Source organism: Fulmarus glacialis, unplaced genomic scaffold, assembly GCF_000690835.1.
Source record: "Fulmarus glacialis isolate BGI_N327 unplaced genomic scaffold, ASM69083v1 scaffold22880, whole genome shotgun sequence".
Classification (NCBI taxonomy): Eukaryota; Metazoa; Chordata; class Aves; order Procellariiformes; family Procellariidae; genus Fulmarus; species Fulmarus glacialis.
The window spans coordinates 1-13,296 of NW_009189884.1; the positions used below are offsets into that span (position 1 = coordinate 1).

Consider the following 13,296-nt stretch of genomic DNA (forward strand, 5'->3'; position numbering starts at 1 on the left):
AAGGGGTGAGCGCTGCCCGCGCGGGTCGTCCCCGCCGCTTCGTGTCTACCCGGGCTCCTGCGAGCCGGGAGGCGGCGGCGGCGAAGGCGCTGCCTGCTAAAAGTGCTTCATCGGCTAACTGCGTTATCTGAAGCGCTGGAGCCCTGCTGCTTACTGCTTCTGACAGGAAGCGGTAATCCCGGGGCGTCTGGAGGAGCTGCTTGCTCTCCATAGCACACCGGGTTTCAGCGGTGCTTTTTGTACCCGAGGGTGAAGGCTTCGGGGTGGCAGGTAGTTGTCACCTGGCGCTGAGCAGGAGGCACTTGGGAAGGCTTTAGGGAGCTGGAGTGCTCGCCCTGTGCAGGGGGGATCTTGGTCGCTGCAGAGACCCACCAGGTTTGCATTCCTCTTTTATTCATCTTCTTGTTGGCTTTTTGAGTGGGTTAACTAACCCCGGGTTGGTGCGTTACCGTGGTTCCAGAGAAGTTGGCTGTTGACAAAGCTGATTCTTAAGCAGCTCTGCTGTTTCCTCCAGGAGCTTTTCAGATATTAGTAGTAATACCTGGAAGTGTGTAACTGGCTTACTGTTCACAACTTGATCAAGTTTATTATTCTGCATCAATGCAATAAAAAAAGGTATACCTGCATCACTGTTAACAGAAGTAACCTCCCACTAACAGCTATGCTGTTGTTGGGGAAAGAGAATGTGGTAGTAAGATGCACTCAAAAAAAAGAGCTTGGAAGAAAAGAAAGGTTCTGATGCTCTTCCTCGTCGTTACATTACTTACTGCAAATGTGGTCCTAGAGCACAGTGCAGTTAAGCTGATTTGGGGTAGGGGAGAGATGCAGAGGTTAAATAACAGTCTTGCATGCTTAATGCAAATCTCTTTCCGAAGGGAACTGAAAATTCAAGAAAAAATGTGTGGTGTTTGTAAAGAAGTTGTGCAATACCTACTTAGAATATAAACTCTGTTCAGGAGTAGTAGTGATGGATGATTTATGAAGAATCCAGAGGGGAAGCGAAAATGGGGCAGGGGGAATGAAATCTGATAGAGGAAAGTATTTTGTTAGTTGACTTTGTTAGCTTTGAAGGCACTTGTGTCCTTCATTCTCCCGACACTGAGAGTGGGCCTGGAAGAAACTTTCTTTATGTGTCTGGGAGGAAGAGAAGTTGCTTAAATCAGGCTCGTTTACCACATTTGGGGGAGAGGGAGGGACTATAATGCCCACCAAGTTAACTTTTTTTTTTTAACCTGAAAGCAAGTTGACTAATAAGAATAAATGGACAGTGAAAGAAAGTTGCAAAGAAGTTAAAGTGGGAGAAAGCACAGGGAGAAGTAAAGTAACAAGTACTTGAAGTTAAATGGCCTTTTGGGGACACACACACACACCCCCCAAACAAACCCCAAAGTAATAAACTATTTAGAGTCCCATCTTCTTAAATGTTGTGCTGTATTTGAAGAGTCTTTTACATAAAGATGCTTGTTTATAAAAAATACATAGGAGGTCTTAAGAAAGATTTAAAATTCTGATTCATTTAGTAAAATAGCTTTGTCCTACTTAATTACAGTGTAATAGTAATCCTGACTTAGAAACTTGATGTCCCTCTTCCTTTTCGGAGTATTATTGTCATCATTAAGAACTCAAAGGTTCATCAGTACAGATACTCAGTGTATATGAAGATAAATTGATGATTTAGTTACTTTTATCTTTTTTGAGTAGCTCTCTATGTAGCAACAAAGAAAATTGAATGCCTTAAATGGGAAATGATGTATTTCAAAACGTTAAGTAAAAAAATCTTTTCTTAATTTGTGTTCCTGTTTCTTACTTCTCAAACTAAGGTAACTTGCAACTGCTGATATTTCTTATCCAGTGCTGCTATTACGTCTGCTATCTAGTTGAAGAAACTTGAACTAAAATGTTGCTTAACAAATAAAAATGCTGAGGTGATGTTTTGGGGTTGTTTTTTGTTGTGTTAGGCTTTGATGTGGGACCAAAACCAGACCAGTATGGGGCTATCTTGAAAAATGAATGCTAGGTTTGAATTTGATTAGAGAAGGATTGCATTTTGTTTGTCTTTAAACTCTTGAACAATCTTAAGGCTATCCTATGGAAGCTTTAAACATTTCAATAAATTAACATTGATAGGTAGGACAGTATAAGCATAACGCTAACATGACTAGAATTCATAAAATGTAGTATGTGTTTTAAGGTCAGCCTTAATGACATTCAGATAATGATCTTCCACTTTTTATTTTGGAAGTATTGGCTTTTAGGGTCCGCAGTTAGTGCAAAAATTACTGTGGTATTTATTTATTTATTTTTAGAATAGTACAACAAACTTAAAAATGAGAGAGTATAGCACGAATGTAAATTGTTTGCTTTGTGGAAGTGTAACTGTAAACATAGTCCTCTATTTTAAGTAGAAGATGTGGATGTGTAATTACTTACCAGAACCAGAGTTCAGTTTTTATCAGCAGTGGTCAATAACATCAGTCGTCTAACACAGCATTCATCCAGCCCCTTTGTACACAACAAGGTTGCTGTGATGTCAGTTTTTGCAGAAGAATGCACAAGTTGTTTCCAGACTGGACAAGTAAGTGAAGGAAGAAATGTTTCAAAGCATGCCAGTAATGATAAACCTCACTTAAACTAACAAGGATTTAGAATAAAATGTTTTCCTCAAAGCTCACATTAAAAAAAGTTATGAGAAATACTACTTTGGTCTATACCTTAGTAGAAATGCAACCTGAAATTATTTACTTACGGTAAGTTTAGTTTGTTCCAAGTGGTGGTCACTTCAGAGTGCTTTCATTGAAGAAATTGAAGCAGAGAGAGAAGGTGTGTCTGCGTATTTCATGTAACTTGTAATTTTCAGGTGTGTGGCATTAAAGTTATAAACAAAACATCACTTACAGAAAACCAACCATAATTGGAAACTTGCCATATGTAGTTATGAGGACCTCATGGTATTTGTGTTAAGAGTATGTCGCTAGTTCAGATCTAGAGGTTGGTTACTGCATGATGACTTAGGTGAAATAATTTGGTCCATACAGAGTTTGTAGCTCATAGGTTTTAATATTGTAGCTGATGTTAGTATATAGGTTTCAGTATTGTAGCTGATGTTAGTAGTTACAGGAGACACATTGAGAACAGATCATCGGTTACTGATACGGTCTTCTACTTAGATTGTAGTCACAGCAGACAAGCGGAGGGTGGTGACAGTGCTGAGTTACAAGGTGAGTGCTGAAAGTTTACATGAGTTCAGTATGCAGCTGGACGAGTCTCTGGAGGAAAAAATCCATCAGGGGTCTTAGTATTAAAGAAGTTACCTCAGGATTCAGAAAGTCCTTGAGTGGCAAATTAGTGGAGACTAGAAAAGTATTTTGAGGAAGCATCATTACATGCTTGCCTTGGTTTAGCTTTTTTCCATTTGCATTTCTGAAGCTACCCTTAGAGATGAGACAAGGATGAGGTGAACCTTTGGTCTGACTGAGTGTAGCCATCCCGTTCAGTTTTCTACCAGTGTAGCATTTAAAAAAAAAAAAGTATTCATTGAATCAGTACATCTAATAAGCATTTAGTATTTTCTAATGTATAAAGCAAAAAGGTACATGTGAACAGTGCATTTGTTCTGTCAATTAATAATCAACAATTCTGCTTAATACTTCCATAAATACTAGCCTTGTGATTGAGAAGCATCTGCTAGTTATAACTGAAACTGTGCAAGTTTCCTGCCTGAGGGAGAACTCATCTGCTGAAGCAAGTGGCAGAAATAATTTGGCTACTGCAGCAGAATTGCATTTAGTTAAACTGATAGGTTGATACTGATACAGTGATACAGGGTTAAATCTGGGACAGAGCTGTGGTGACATGTTTTTTCCTCCCTATGCTGCTAATGTTTTTGATTATGTTTTGCTGAAGGTGTGTACAGTGCACTGCTGCACAGGGAATAGAATAGGATCTTTGTGGGGGAGGGTTGTTTTCATCTCCTTGTGTTAATAGCCACTGTACATTGCATCATGAACTTCCTGCATTTTGCTGCATTTTGAATGCTTTGTGACATTAGGAGGATGTTTGCAGGGCTTACTTCAGGCATATAACTTAAGAAAATTTGGGGTTTTACCGTGGTCCTCTGTCTATGCTGTAGGATGTTAAAAACTATATGGAAGGTGTTTGGGCATCTCTCTTCGGGTAATAAAAGCAGATAGCACAAATGTTTCTTTCTTCTTCTCTGTCCCCCCCCCACGGTCTAGACACTTTCTATATTTTTGATTGAATTAGATACGTAGTTTGAAATGTTGTCTACCTTCTGCATAGTACCACTGGTATTGGGGTTAGTGGAAGTATCTATTAGTATCTATACTAACTTGTCACGCTCTACTGTGATCAGGCGTGCACTGTATGAATAACTAAAACTTTGTCTGCAATATTGCTGCCTGGATAAAGGCCTGAGCACCCTTGTCACCTTCTCATAGCTGACCCTCCTTTGAGCAGGTAATGGAACTAGAGACCCCTTGAGGCCCCTTCCAGTCTTAATTGTTCCATAAAAGTGATATTCCAGAGTAAAATTATTTTGCAAATCGTGGATTACTGTGCAAATTATTCAGCTGGGGAATCACAATATTTGGGGCAATGACATTACTTAAAAAATAAAAAACCCCAAACCATAAAACAGTAGTTAATGTTGATTCTGTATGGAATATTTTGTATTGCATGAGTGTTTTCAAGTACCCTTTGAAAAAAGGTATTGGTGGAAAAGAGCGTGAATTGTAAGGGTGACACGGAGAAAAGCATAGCTTTAGAGGTGGCTGAAAAGCAAGAGAACCAGTAAAAAGTTTTTACAAGCCAACTTCTGAAACAGAAGGAGTGGATGTGAAAGCATTATTCTGTAAGGAAAAACATTGCAACAGAACTAAAATTCTTAGCCTTTGTCAAACAATGCTGGTAATAGGCTTGGCTGTAAGGCATGGAAAAAAAAATCTTGGCCAAGTGCATCAGAATGAAACAGCTGGGCATGCCATCAGTTTCATTATTGCTTTTTCTGGTATCTGCATCCAGAAAATACTGGGCAGGAACAGAATTGCAGGTATGCTGTTGGAGAACTGAGAACAAAATAGGGAGAGATATGGAGATGTAAAAGTTGCCGAGTAGTTCTACAGCTGATGAAACCAATGTCAAGTTTCCTGTTGATTCCTAAAATTGCCTTGAGGACTTCTTGCCATGATTGAAGCATTTATAAAGATTATCCTGGTAATAAATCTGTGGTGTCCAATAATATGAGCTCATGCTACTGTTGTCTTCTAGCTGTGACACCCAGTGTTCTTGGTGTCGGGTTGCTTGTTTTTGTGAAACTTACATGGAATTTAATTACCTTTAAGACCCTTATCTCTTCAACAGACTTAAATGAAATGGTGATTGGGTTCAAAATTTGCGGGGAGGAGTATAACAGGACAAATATGCTGAAGAAGCTTGCAAACATACTGTACCAAATCAGCATGTATCCACATCTACTGGCGGAGTGGCTTGCAGTGGCTAATGGTGCAAACCACTGGTTCAAGAAGGGGAAGAGAACTTTGGCAATGAAAAACATATGATCTGTAAGTAGCTGTAGCTGCCTACACTAAAGTTTGGCTGAAACATCATGACAGATGCTTCCACCCTTTGTCTCTCTTGGAACATTGATCAAAAAATCAAGATTCTACAGTTAAAGTATCTAGTAATAGTCTTTTGCACAGTGTCATGGATGAAAATTGATTTAAGTAGAAGAGTTTGTAAGTGTTTTTATAATCACTGAAACAGCCGAGGCTGGATTTTTCAAGGGATTTGTTGCCAATATTGAAAGACCTTGAAGCATTCCCAGAGGCTTCCTGTTCTAGAACTGGAAACACCCTAATCTTACCTAGCTTTCAAGATCAGAGGTTTTATGATGAAATTGTACTTTTTTGATTTTGAAAATTCATTTACATCTAAGTTAAGAGATGCAGTTGGTGGTCTCAGTACAGCTGCTTAGGTATTTACAAGGTGAATGATTTGAGCCAAACAGAAATGAGTGCTGGTTCAGTTTGTGCCCAATTAAAAATTGCACCTGTATTTAAGCTAGTGAAATTGTCTTTGAAGATTCTGTAGATATGACCCGAAATGAAATGGATTCAATCTTTCGGTTGACTGTGTTAATCTCATCTGTAAGGGGGCGCTTTCTAATTTTGCTAAGATGACTGGATTAAAGAATCTACTAAGTTTTTAGTGGAAAGACAGATAGAACTGTATACCTGAAACACTAACCTTTCAGGACTACTTATGTGCATGTTATTGAAAAACTTCTAATTGAAACCTAACAGTATTTTTAAAAATACTGGACTGACTTCAAGAAGTCATGTCATGAGTTATCTGTTCAGTTGTTTCTCTATTTGTAGCAATCCGAATGCATCTGGCAGAGAGGGCTTTTGAACATCAAAGTCTTTGTGTTTTTTCTTGCTAAGGAGTTTTCCTGCTGTGGCAAATGTCTTGCTATGAATTCCTTTCCAGATGATTAGTACTTTCCATAGTATATTACTGCTGTCTTATTTTGCTAAGTTTTCCCTGTTATCCCATAAAACTGCTACTGTCTCTGGTATGTGGGCAAGATTTGTTAATTCTTAAGTTAGCTATCATTCAATGTTAGGCAAATGCCTCAATTTTTTTTTTTTTTAATTAATTGCAAAATAACCACGGAGTTATTGTGAAAATTACACTTGTTTTGAGGAAGCTCTGGCTACCGTATGTCAGGGCATTACTTTATAAGGAATGCAGGAAATGGTCTGACTTGTTATCATTGCTTCTGTATTTAGTGCTTGGACTCTAGAGAATTCATGTGCACTGATTTGTGATATAAAGTATTTCTTAAGAAGGAATTACCAAATAATATGTTCTGTGCTTGTTTAGCACTGGAACAAATTATAAATAGAATGTTAAAAGCCTTGTTTTTTTTAAAAAGAAAATGGTTGTGCAACTCATCTTAAGTAGAGAAGAATGTTAACATGTACGTGAGCAGATGGTGAGATTACCTCTGCTTAAGGTAACAGGATTTGTCTCTAATAAAGTCATCCCTTGCTCATTAACATAGGAAACTAATTTAGATTTTTGGAAGTCTTTGTCCTATTAGAGATGTAATATCCTGTATTGATTCTCCTGAAGTTTCTCACTAGAAACCTATAAATTCCTCATTAGAAAAAAATTTCTTCATGGTTCAGTTCTATGTATTTGCTAGAGTAGTGCACATGTAAATATATTTTGTTTTTCATGTAAGCCTCTGTAAGTGAAAATCTGGTTTGAAATTAATTTCCATTTCATGTAGAGGCTTTGATCTGAAGGAGATGGTCAGACATGTTGCTGTTTCTTGGTTCTTGATATTAACAAAGTTTTGTTGCTGCATTACTTAAAAAAAAGGCATTTTACTCCTTTGAATACTGAATAATGAGAAATAATCAAATAAAATTACATAGCAATACACAGGTACTTGACTGAGCAAATTAACTTTAGACTCACATGAACGCATGTATTCAAAATTGCTGCCAAGGAAGCGTTGGTCTTAGGGAAACTCTGCTAGGTTGGAGCCAGAGAAAGAGGTCTGCAGACTTGTGTCTGATCACATCTGGTCGAACACTGAAAGAAAATATTGCTAAAGTTAACTAAGTCTCACTACAAGAGACAGATTACCTTTCGTCAAGGCTGTACGTAAATCATATGGTTGAGATTTTTAGACCTGCTTTTAAACAAAGCAGGCAGTATTGGTGAGTTACACTGCTAGGGCAGTGTAATTATGGTGACTTTGTATAAAGTATGAATGTGTCCATTTAATTTCAAATTTAAGGGAGAAATAAGTTGTGTAGGAGACTGTTTTATCACTTTCAATCTTCTGTTATAATCCCTGCGGTTGCTTCTAGTTTTCCTTTTTTTTTAAAAAAAAAAAGCATTTGATCCATTCTTTAAGTGTTTGGAAAGAGAGTTGTGCTCTTGAAGGTGAACAGATTGACAGCTGAAAACTGATTATTACTGTTACTTAAAATAGTGTGCAGCACTTGAGATGAGAACTATCCTGACTCTTTAAGGATTACTTCTAGGTCTTCCGATGACTTCCAGTTGTTGCAAACTTCTCGTGAATTCCTATGGTATGGTCAGTAATGGTTCAGGTATCTGTTTTTCCTGTTTCTGGGATTTGAATTGAAACATATTCTTCTGAGTGTTTGAGAGGAGTTGCCTGCTGATAGATGGTCCAAATGGAATTTGCCCTTCTCTTAGTAAATGTTGGAGAAGTTTAAATTCTGCTCGCTCTCTGCCTTTGAACTTAGATGACTACAAAGTCAGAGGTTCAAAGTGAAGCTGAACTTACGTGAAAATGTTAACTGAAGCAGTGTAGTTAGCATTTAAAAGGAGGTCTATCTTTATTTTAATCATGCTTATGCCTAGGGAGCTTTTCAGATGTTTTATCATGTGAATTTACTGCTTAAAAATGGCACACAGGATAAAGTTTTGCTAAAACTATTGCAATTTTATCAGATTTTTTGATCAGTTTTTCACTTCACACTGTTTGAAAACTGCAGTCTGCTTATAAAATTTGACAGAAATTTGTACACTGATTTGGTGTACAAACTTGGAAGTTTCCCAAGTTCAGGACTTAAATACAGCGATCAAATTAAGTGTATGTATGCTGATGAGACTGTCTTGCAAAAATAAAAATAAAATTCAACTTTTCAGATAACCACCACTAATATTCTTCTGTCTTGAATACTAGAAATCACTGGATTTGTCAGTGCAAGTGTGCAGTCATACGCTGGCAAAAATGCAACATTGTAATGTGAAATTATTGAGCGATTGGGATTCTCTAGATGTTAGGAATGAATGAGCTGCGGTAGCTGTGCACCGTGTTTCTGAGTGCTATGCCATGTTTGTTTATCTGCAGTCCTGACTTTGTGGAACAGTGACTTCTTGTGAGTAGGAGACTGCTTGGTGAGTATGGAGATCAAAGCTGTCAATTTCAGCAGAAAAATAAGGCTTCCTACTTTTTTAAGGATTTGGAGTTGTTGTTATATATAGTTACTTTGAAGACCGTTATAATCTTGATATTTTTTCCTTAAGAAAAATCACTTGCTGCTGTAATTATCAAGCAGCACCAGAATGCATTGATAATCTTCAAAGTTGTAGCTCAAACAGTTCTGAATAGTCTCAGAAAGTATGATCTTATTTTAGTTTTTTGAATAAAATTCAGGAGAAAAAAAATCCTGCTGCTATTTAGAATCTTTAGGCAACAGCAAGACCGTGAAAACTGCACCTACCTTGTGCTGCTGCTTCTCGGAAAAGCCAAGTAGGAATTGAGAGGACTTTATAAGTCTGAAAATTTGATGTAGCAATTTTAACCAGCTGTAAGTTCATAGAGATTAAAGCCTGCTTGGATATATAGGCAGTCTGAGCAGTTGGTGTAAACTATGTTAGACTTCTCATTTAGGATGTTATTTGTGGCTAGTAGGCTTAGACCATCTACAAAATATTCAGTCCATCTTTAGGAGAAGGTTTAGAACGACTGTCCTGCTAACAGGAGGACAGTAAATAACTGAATGCCTTGAAGGCCCCAGCTGTGCTCTAAATGGGACCAGGGACCTGCACTGTCTATAAAGGAATCCAGCAAAAAGGTTTGGGGTTTGGTTTTTTTAATCGGTTCCCCGATCGGGTTCAGCACTCAGCTGTGCAAATAGGCAGTAGATGGGACAGGACTTCTTTCTAATGGCAACAGTTGTGGCTTTAATGAATGTCAAACTCTGCAGCTTAATATATTGTATGGAAAAGGATCTGGTGTCTGCTTTTTTTGTAGACTTCATCTGTGTTGAATATCATTATCTTGCAGAATGGATACATACTAGTAACCTCCAAAGCTCCTCCTTAAGACTTTATTTCCCAGGACTTTAGTTGTGTGGTTTTCATGGTTTTATAACTTTGTTAGTCTGTCACTATTTCAGTCTTTCTGAAGACACCCTCTTTCATTTAAATCGTGTCTTGGTACCTGTAACATCAGTTCTGGTTTAATCTTGCTTTGTGAAGGGTTTCACTTGAATTTATGTTTCAGACTTACCTGAAATGTATAGAATCTCTTATAAAGATGTCTGTCCTTCACAATATAAGCCACTGAAATGAAGTAGATAAAACAAAAGCTTGGCCAGAGTCTTAAAGAATTTAGAGAATCTGTTGGAAATCTGTTAAGAATCTTGCTGTCTATGTGGCGAGTCCACAGAAGTACAGTCAGTTTGTTTAAAGCACATATCTCTGGTCTGATTCAAGGAGGGGGAAAAAAAAATCCAAAACATCGAATGGGTGTGAATAGCAAGGGAACATAAAGACAAACTTTTGAGTTACCTACATTATTTGCTGCAGAGAACTCTTTTAATTTGTAGAGTGTTGCATGACTTAAACCCATGATGATTTACATCTAAAGGGCTCATCTAGTTCAGTGTTTTTAATGAGGATTGCTGTTTATGTAACTCTCCTAGCAGAAACTCATTATTCATGATTTTTATCTTGTTTCTTGATATGCATACTAGCTGTTGCTGGAAGACATCTTCTTTCCTGGACTCAACTCTAACCTGTCTGTAAAAGCTGTAGAATAAAGTAGAAATAATATTGAAAAATAACATAGTTCTTGTGGTAATCTCTTGTAAGATTATTTTAATAAAGAGGCATAGATATCGTGAATATGGGAAGTTGTATAATAGTGCTGAGCACAAGATTAGAATTGAAAAAATGTAAGATGTCATTTTCTTGGTGGTGGCCTTAAGCAAAAGTGACCTTTCAGAGTTTCTTCCCTTACATAGTAGTGAATGACATTTCTTTTAAGGGGCTGTTAAAGGGATTACTTAATGAGCAGCTGTATTTAAATCACTTATTTTGCTTGTCCAAGAAATAGCATTTCATAACCATTATTTCTCTTGTTAAGAGGGTAAAGTACAATGATATTTTCCAAAGGAAGGGAGGTCCTTCAGCATCATTATGACCAACATAATCATGGTACAGCAGTTTGATAGGTCTATGTTTTTTTTAATATTTGGAAGTAAACTGGAATTCCTCTTGGTAATGTGCTTTATCAATGCTAGATATATGTATAGTCTTTAGAACGATTTCCACTTCTGAGATTGAAATTGAACCTGGCTAAGTGTGTAAAATTGTGCAAATCTGAAAACAGGTACCTGAATGTAGCTTTTCTGTGTCTTCGGTTTAGTGGTGCAAAAAGAAACCAAGTACTTAACTCTACCTACTGGTAAGTAGTAGTAAGAAAAATAAATGGGTCTCACATAACTCAAAGGCTGTGAATTTAGCTGTGTGGCTTCTCTTCTTAAGTTTGACTTAAAAAAAAAAAAAAAAAAAAAAAAACCAAACCCAAAAAACAACTTGGTCTCTAACACTTTATGTCCTGGGTTTCTGAAGGGCATGTGCAACCTTGTCGGTTGGTGATGTATGACTTAGTAGTTCTCAATGTATGATTTCTTTTACGTGTTTCTAATGTTTCGTTTCCTTTTCAGATCTGCTAAATCTATTCCGAAGCCAAGGGTGGACAACCAGTACAAGGGAAGTGTTGCTTCTTTAAATGGACATCCGCTCTTGCGGTATGGCCCAGATATCCAGTAGCAATGGATTTAAACAACGCTCCTCACCTTCTTTGGCAGCCACCAGGTCAAAAGATGTGGACAAAGAGGAGGCGTTGCAGATGGAAGCTGAGGCATTAGCTAAGATGCAGAAAGAAAGAGGTGTAGCTGGTAATAAACAAACTTTTCATTCTTTAAGCAGCACCAGACAAAAAGCACAGACTCATAACAAAGAGGACCATGATCTCATGGTGTTTCCAGAGTCTGATGCCAAGAGCATGGAAGATAAACTAAGTACCATTGACATAGAGAAGCTTACTCATGCTGAACTAGAGAAACTACTGCTGGATGACAGTTTTGAATCTAGTAAAGTACCTATGTTACCAGCGAGTCCTATTTTGAGCCCATCTGTGTCTTCACAATTTTATCTTGGGCCTACGGGTCAGAGAAGACAGTGGACGCCTGGGATACCAGCACCTGTGACATGCACTTTACCTCCTATTTACCCCTCAGCTTCTTACACAAAACAGACTAGTATATTTCAAAATGGATTCCATCCAAATATGTCCTCCTATCACTCTAGAGAACCTATTTATCTTGGTCTTCCAAGACAGTCGCAATACATTTCATACCCATTGGCAGCTACTACACCTTTCCATCCACGAGGAAGCCTACCTATATATCCCCCAGTACTTACACCAGAAATGGCAAAAGTATTTGACAAAATTGCAAGCACCTCAGAATTTCTGAAAAATGGGAAGTCAAGCACGGACTTAGAAATGACTGCTATAAAGTCTGCAGTTTCTAACCTACCAGCCTCGGAAAGCTGCGGGGATGTTAGTAAATTTGATTGGTTAGATTTGGATCCCCTAAGTAAACCAAAAGTGGATAGTGTGGAGACTTTAAATATGGCAGAGAATGATGGAGAGAGGGCTTCAAGTATAACAACTGAGGATCCATGGGATGCTGTGCTGTTAGAAGAAAAGCTGTTAGTAACTTGTCATCTGGAAAGAAAAGTTAATGGGAAATCTTCTGGAGCAACAGTTACAAGGAGCCAGTCCTTAAACATGCGAACAGCTCAACTTGCAAAGTTACAGGGCCAAACATCACAGGTATGTAAATCAGTACTTTTAAATTGCAGTATAATAGTAAAGATTAATCACAGTATTTAAAGACACTTTAAGGTCTGGATTTGTTTGTTAAATATTACTTGGCTTGAGCAGTGTCCAAATAATGTGATGTTACTGGCGTATGTGTGTATTAGTGGTATTCAGAAAATTGAATGTTACTACTGAATTAAATCCCAAAGTAATGCTGGCATTGTGTAATCTTTCCACATTTACTGAGGAAATTCAACAACAGCTGTTTTTCAACATACCACAAAAAGAAATAATCTTTAGAACAATTAGTACTTAAATCATATTGATAAATATTTAAATTAATGAGCAATTGACATGATACTACAAAATAAGAAGATGGCGAGTTAGACACTGAAAGCTTTATTTGAGCAGCCTTTATCTCAGATTTTGAAAAAATCATTTTTTTGCCTTATATTTGAACCTGTCAGCTTTAAAAAAAAAAAAAAAGTAGGATAGAAAGGTGGCATAGTCAAAACTCTTTTCTGCTCTCCCAGTATCACTTGCAGTCTTTCACAGTACCACTATAATTCTCTTTCGTAGGTGGAAATCTTTCCTTCTGTGCAGGAATG

General features: G+C 37.6%; 1 protein-coding gene across 1 annotated transcript in view; it reads left to right on the top strand.

Moving 5' to 3' along the window:
• Window positions 1-11,528: 11,528 nt before the first annotated feature.
• PIK3C2A (phosphatidylinositol-4-phosphate 3-kinase, catalytic subunit type 2 alpha) overlaps window positions 11,529-13,296 on the top strand; it is a 40,650-nt gene continuing 38,882 nt past the window's right edge. Inside the window, exon 1 of the mRNA XM_009583826.1 lies at window positions 11,529-12,700. Within this exon, the coding sequence (XP_009582121.1) occupies window positions 11,591-12,700 (1,110 nt within the window). The 5' untranslated portion in view covers window positions 11,529-11,590. The remainder of the gene's footprint in view (window positions 12,701-13,296) is intronic.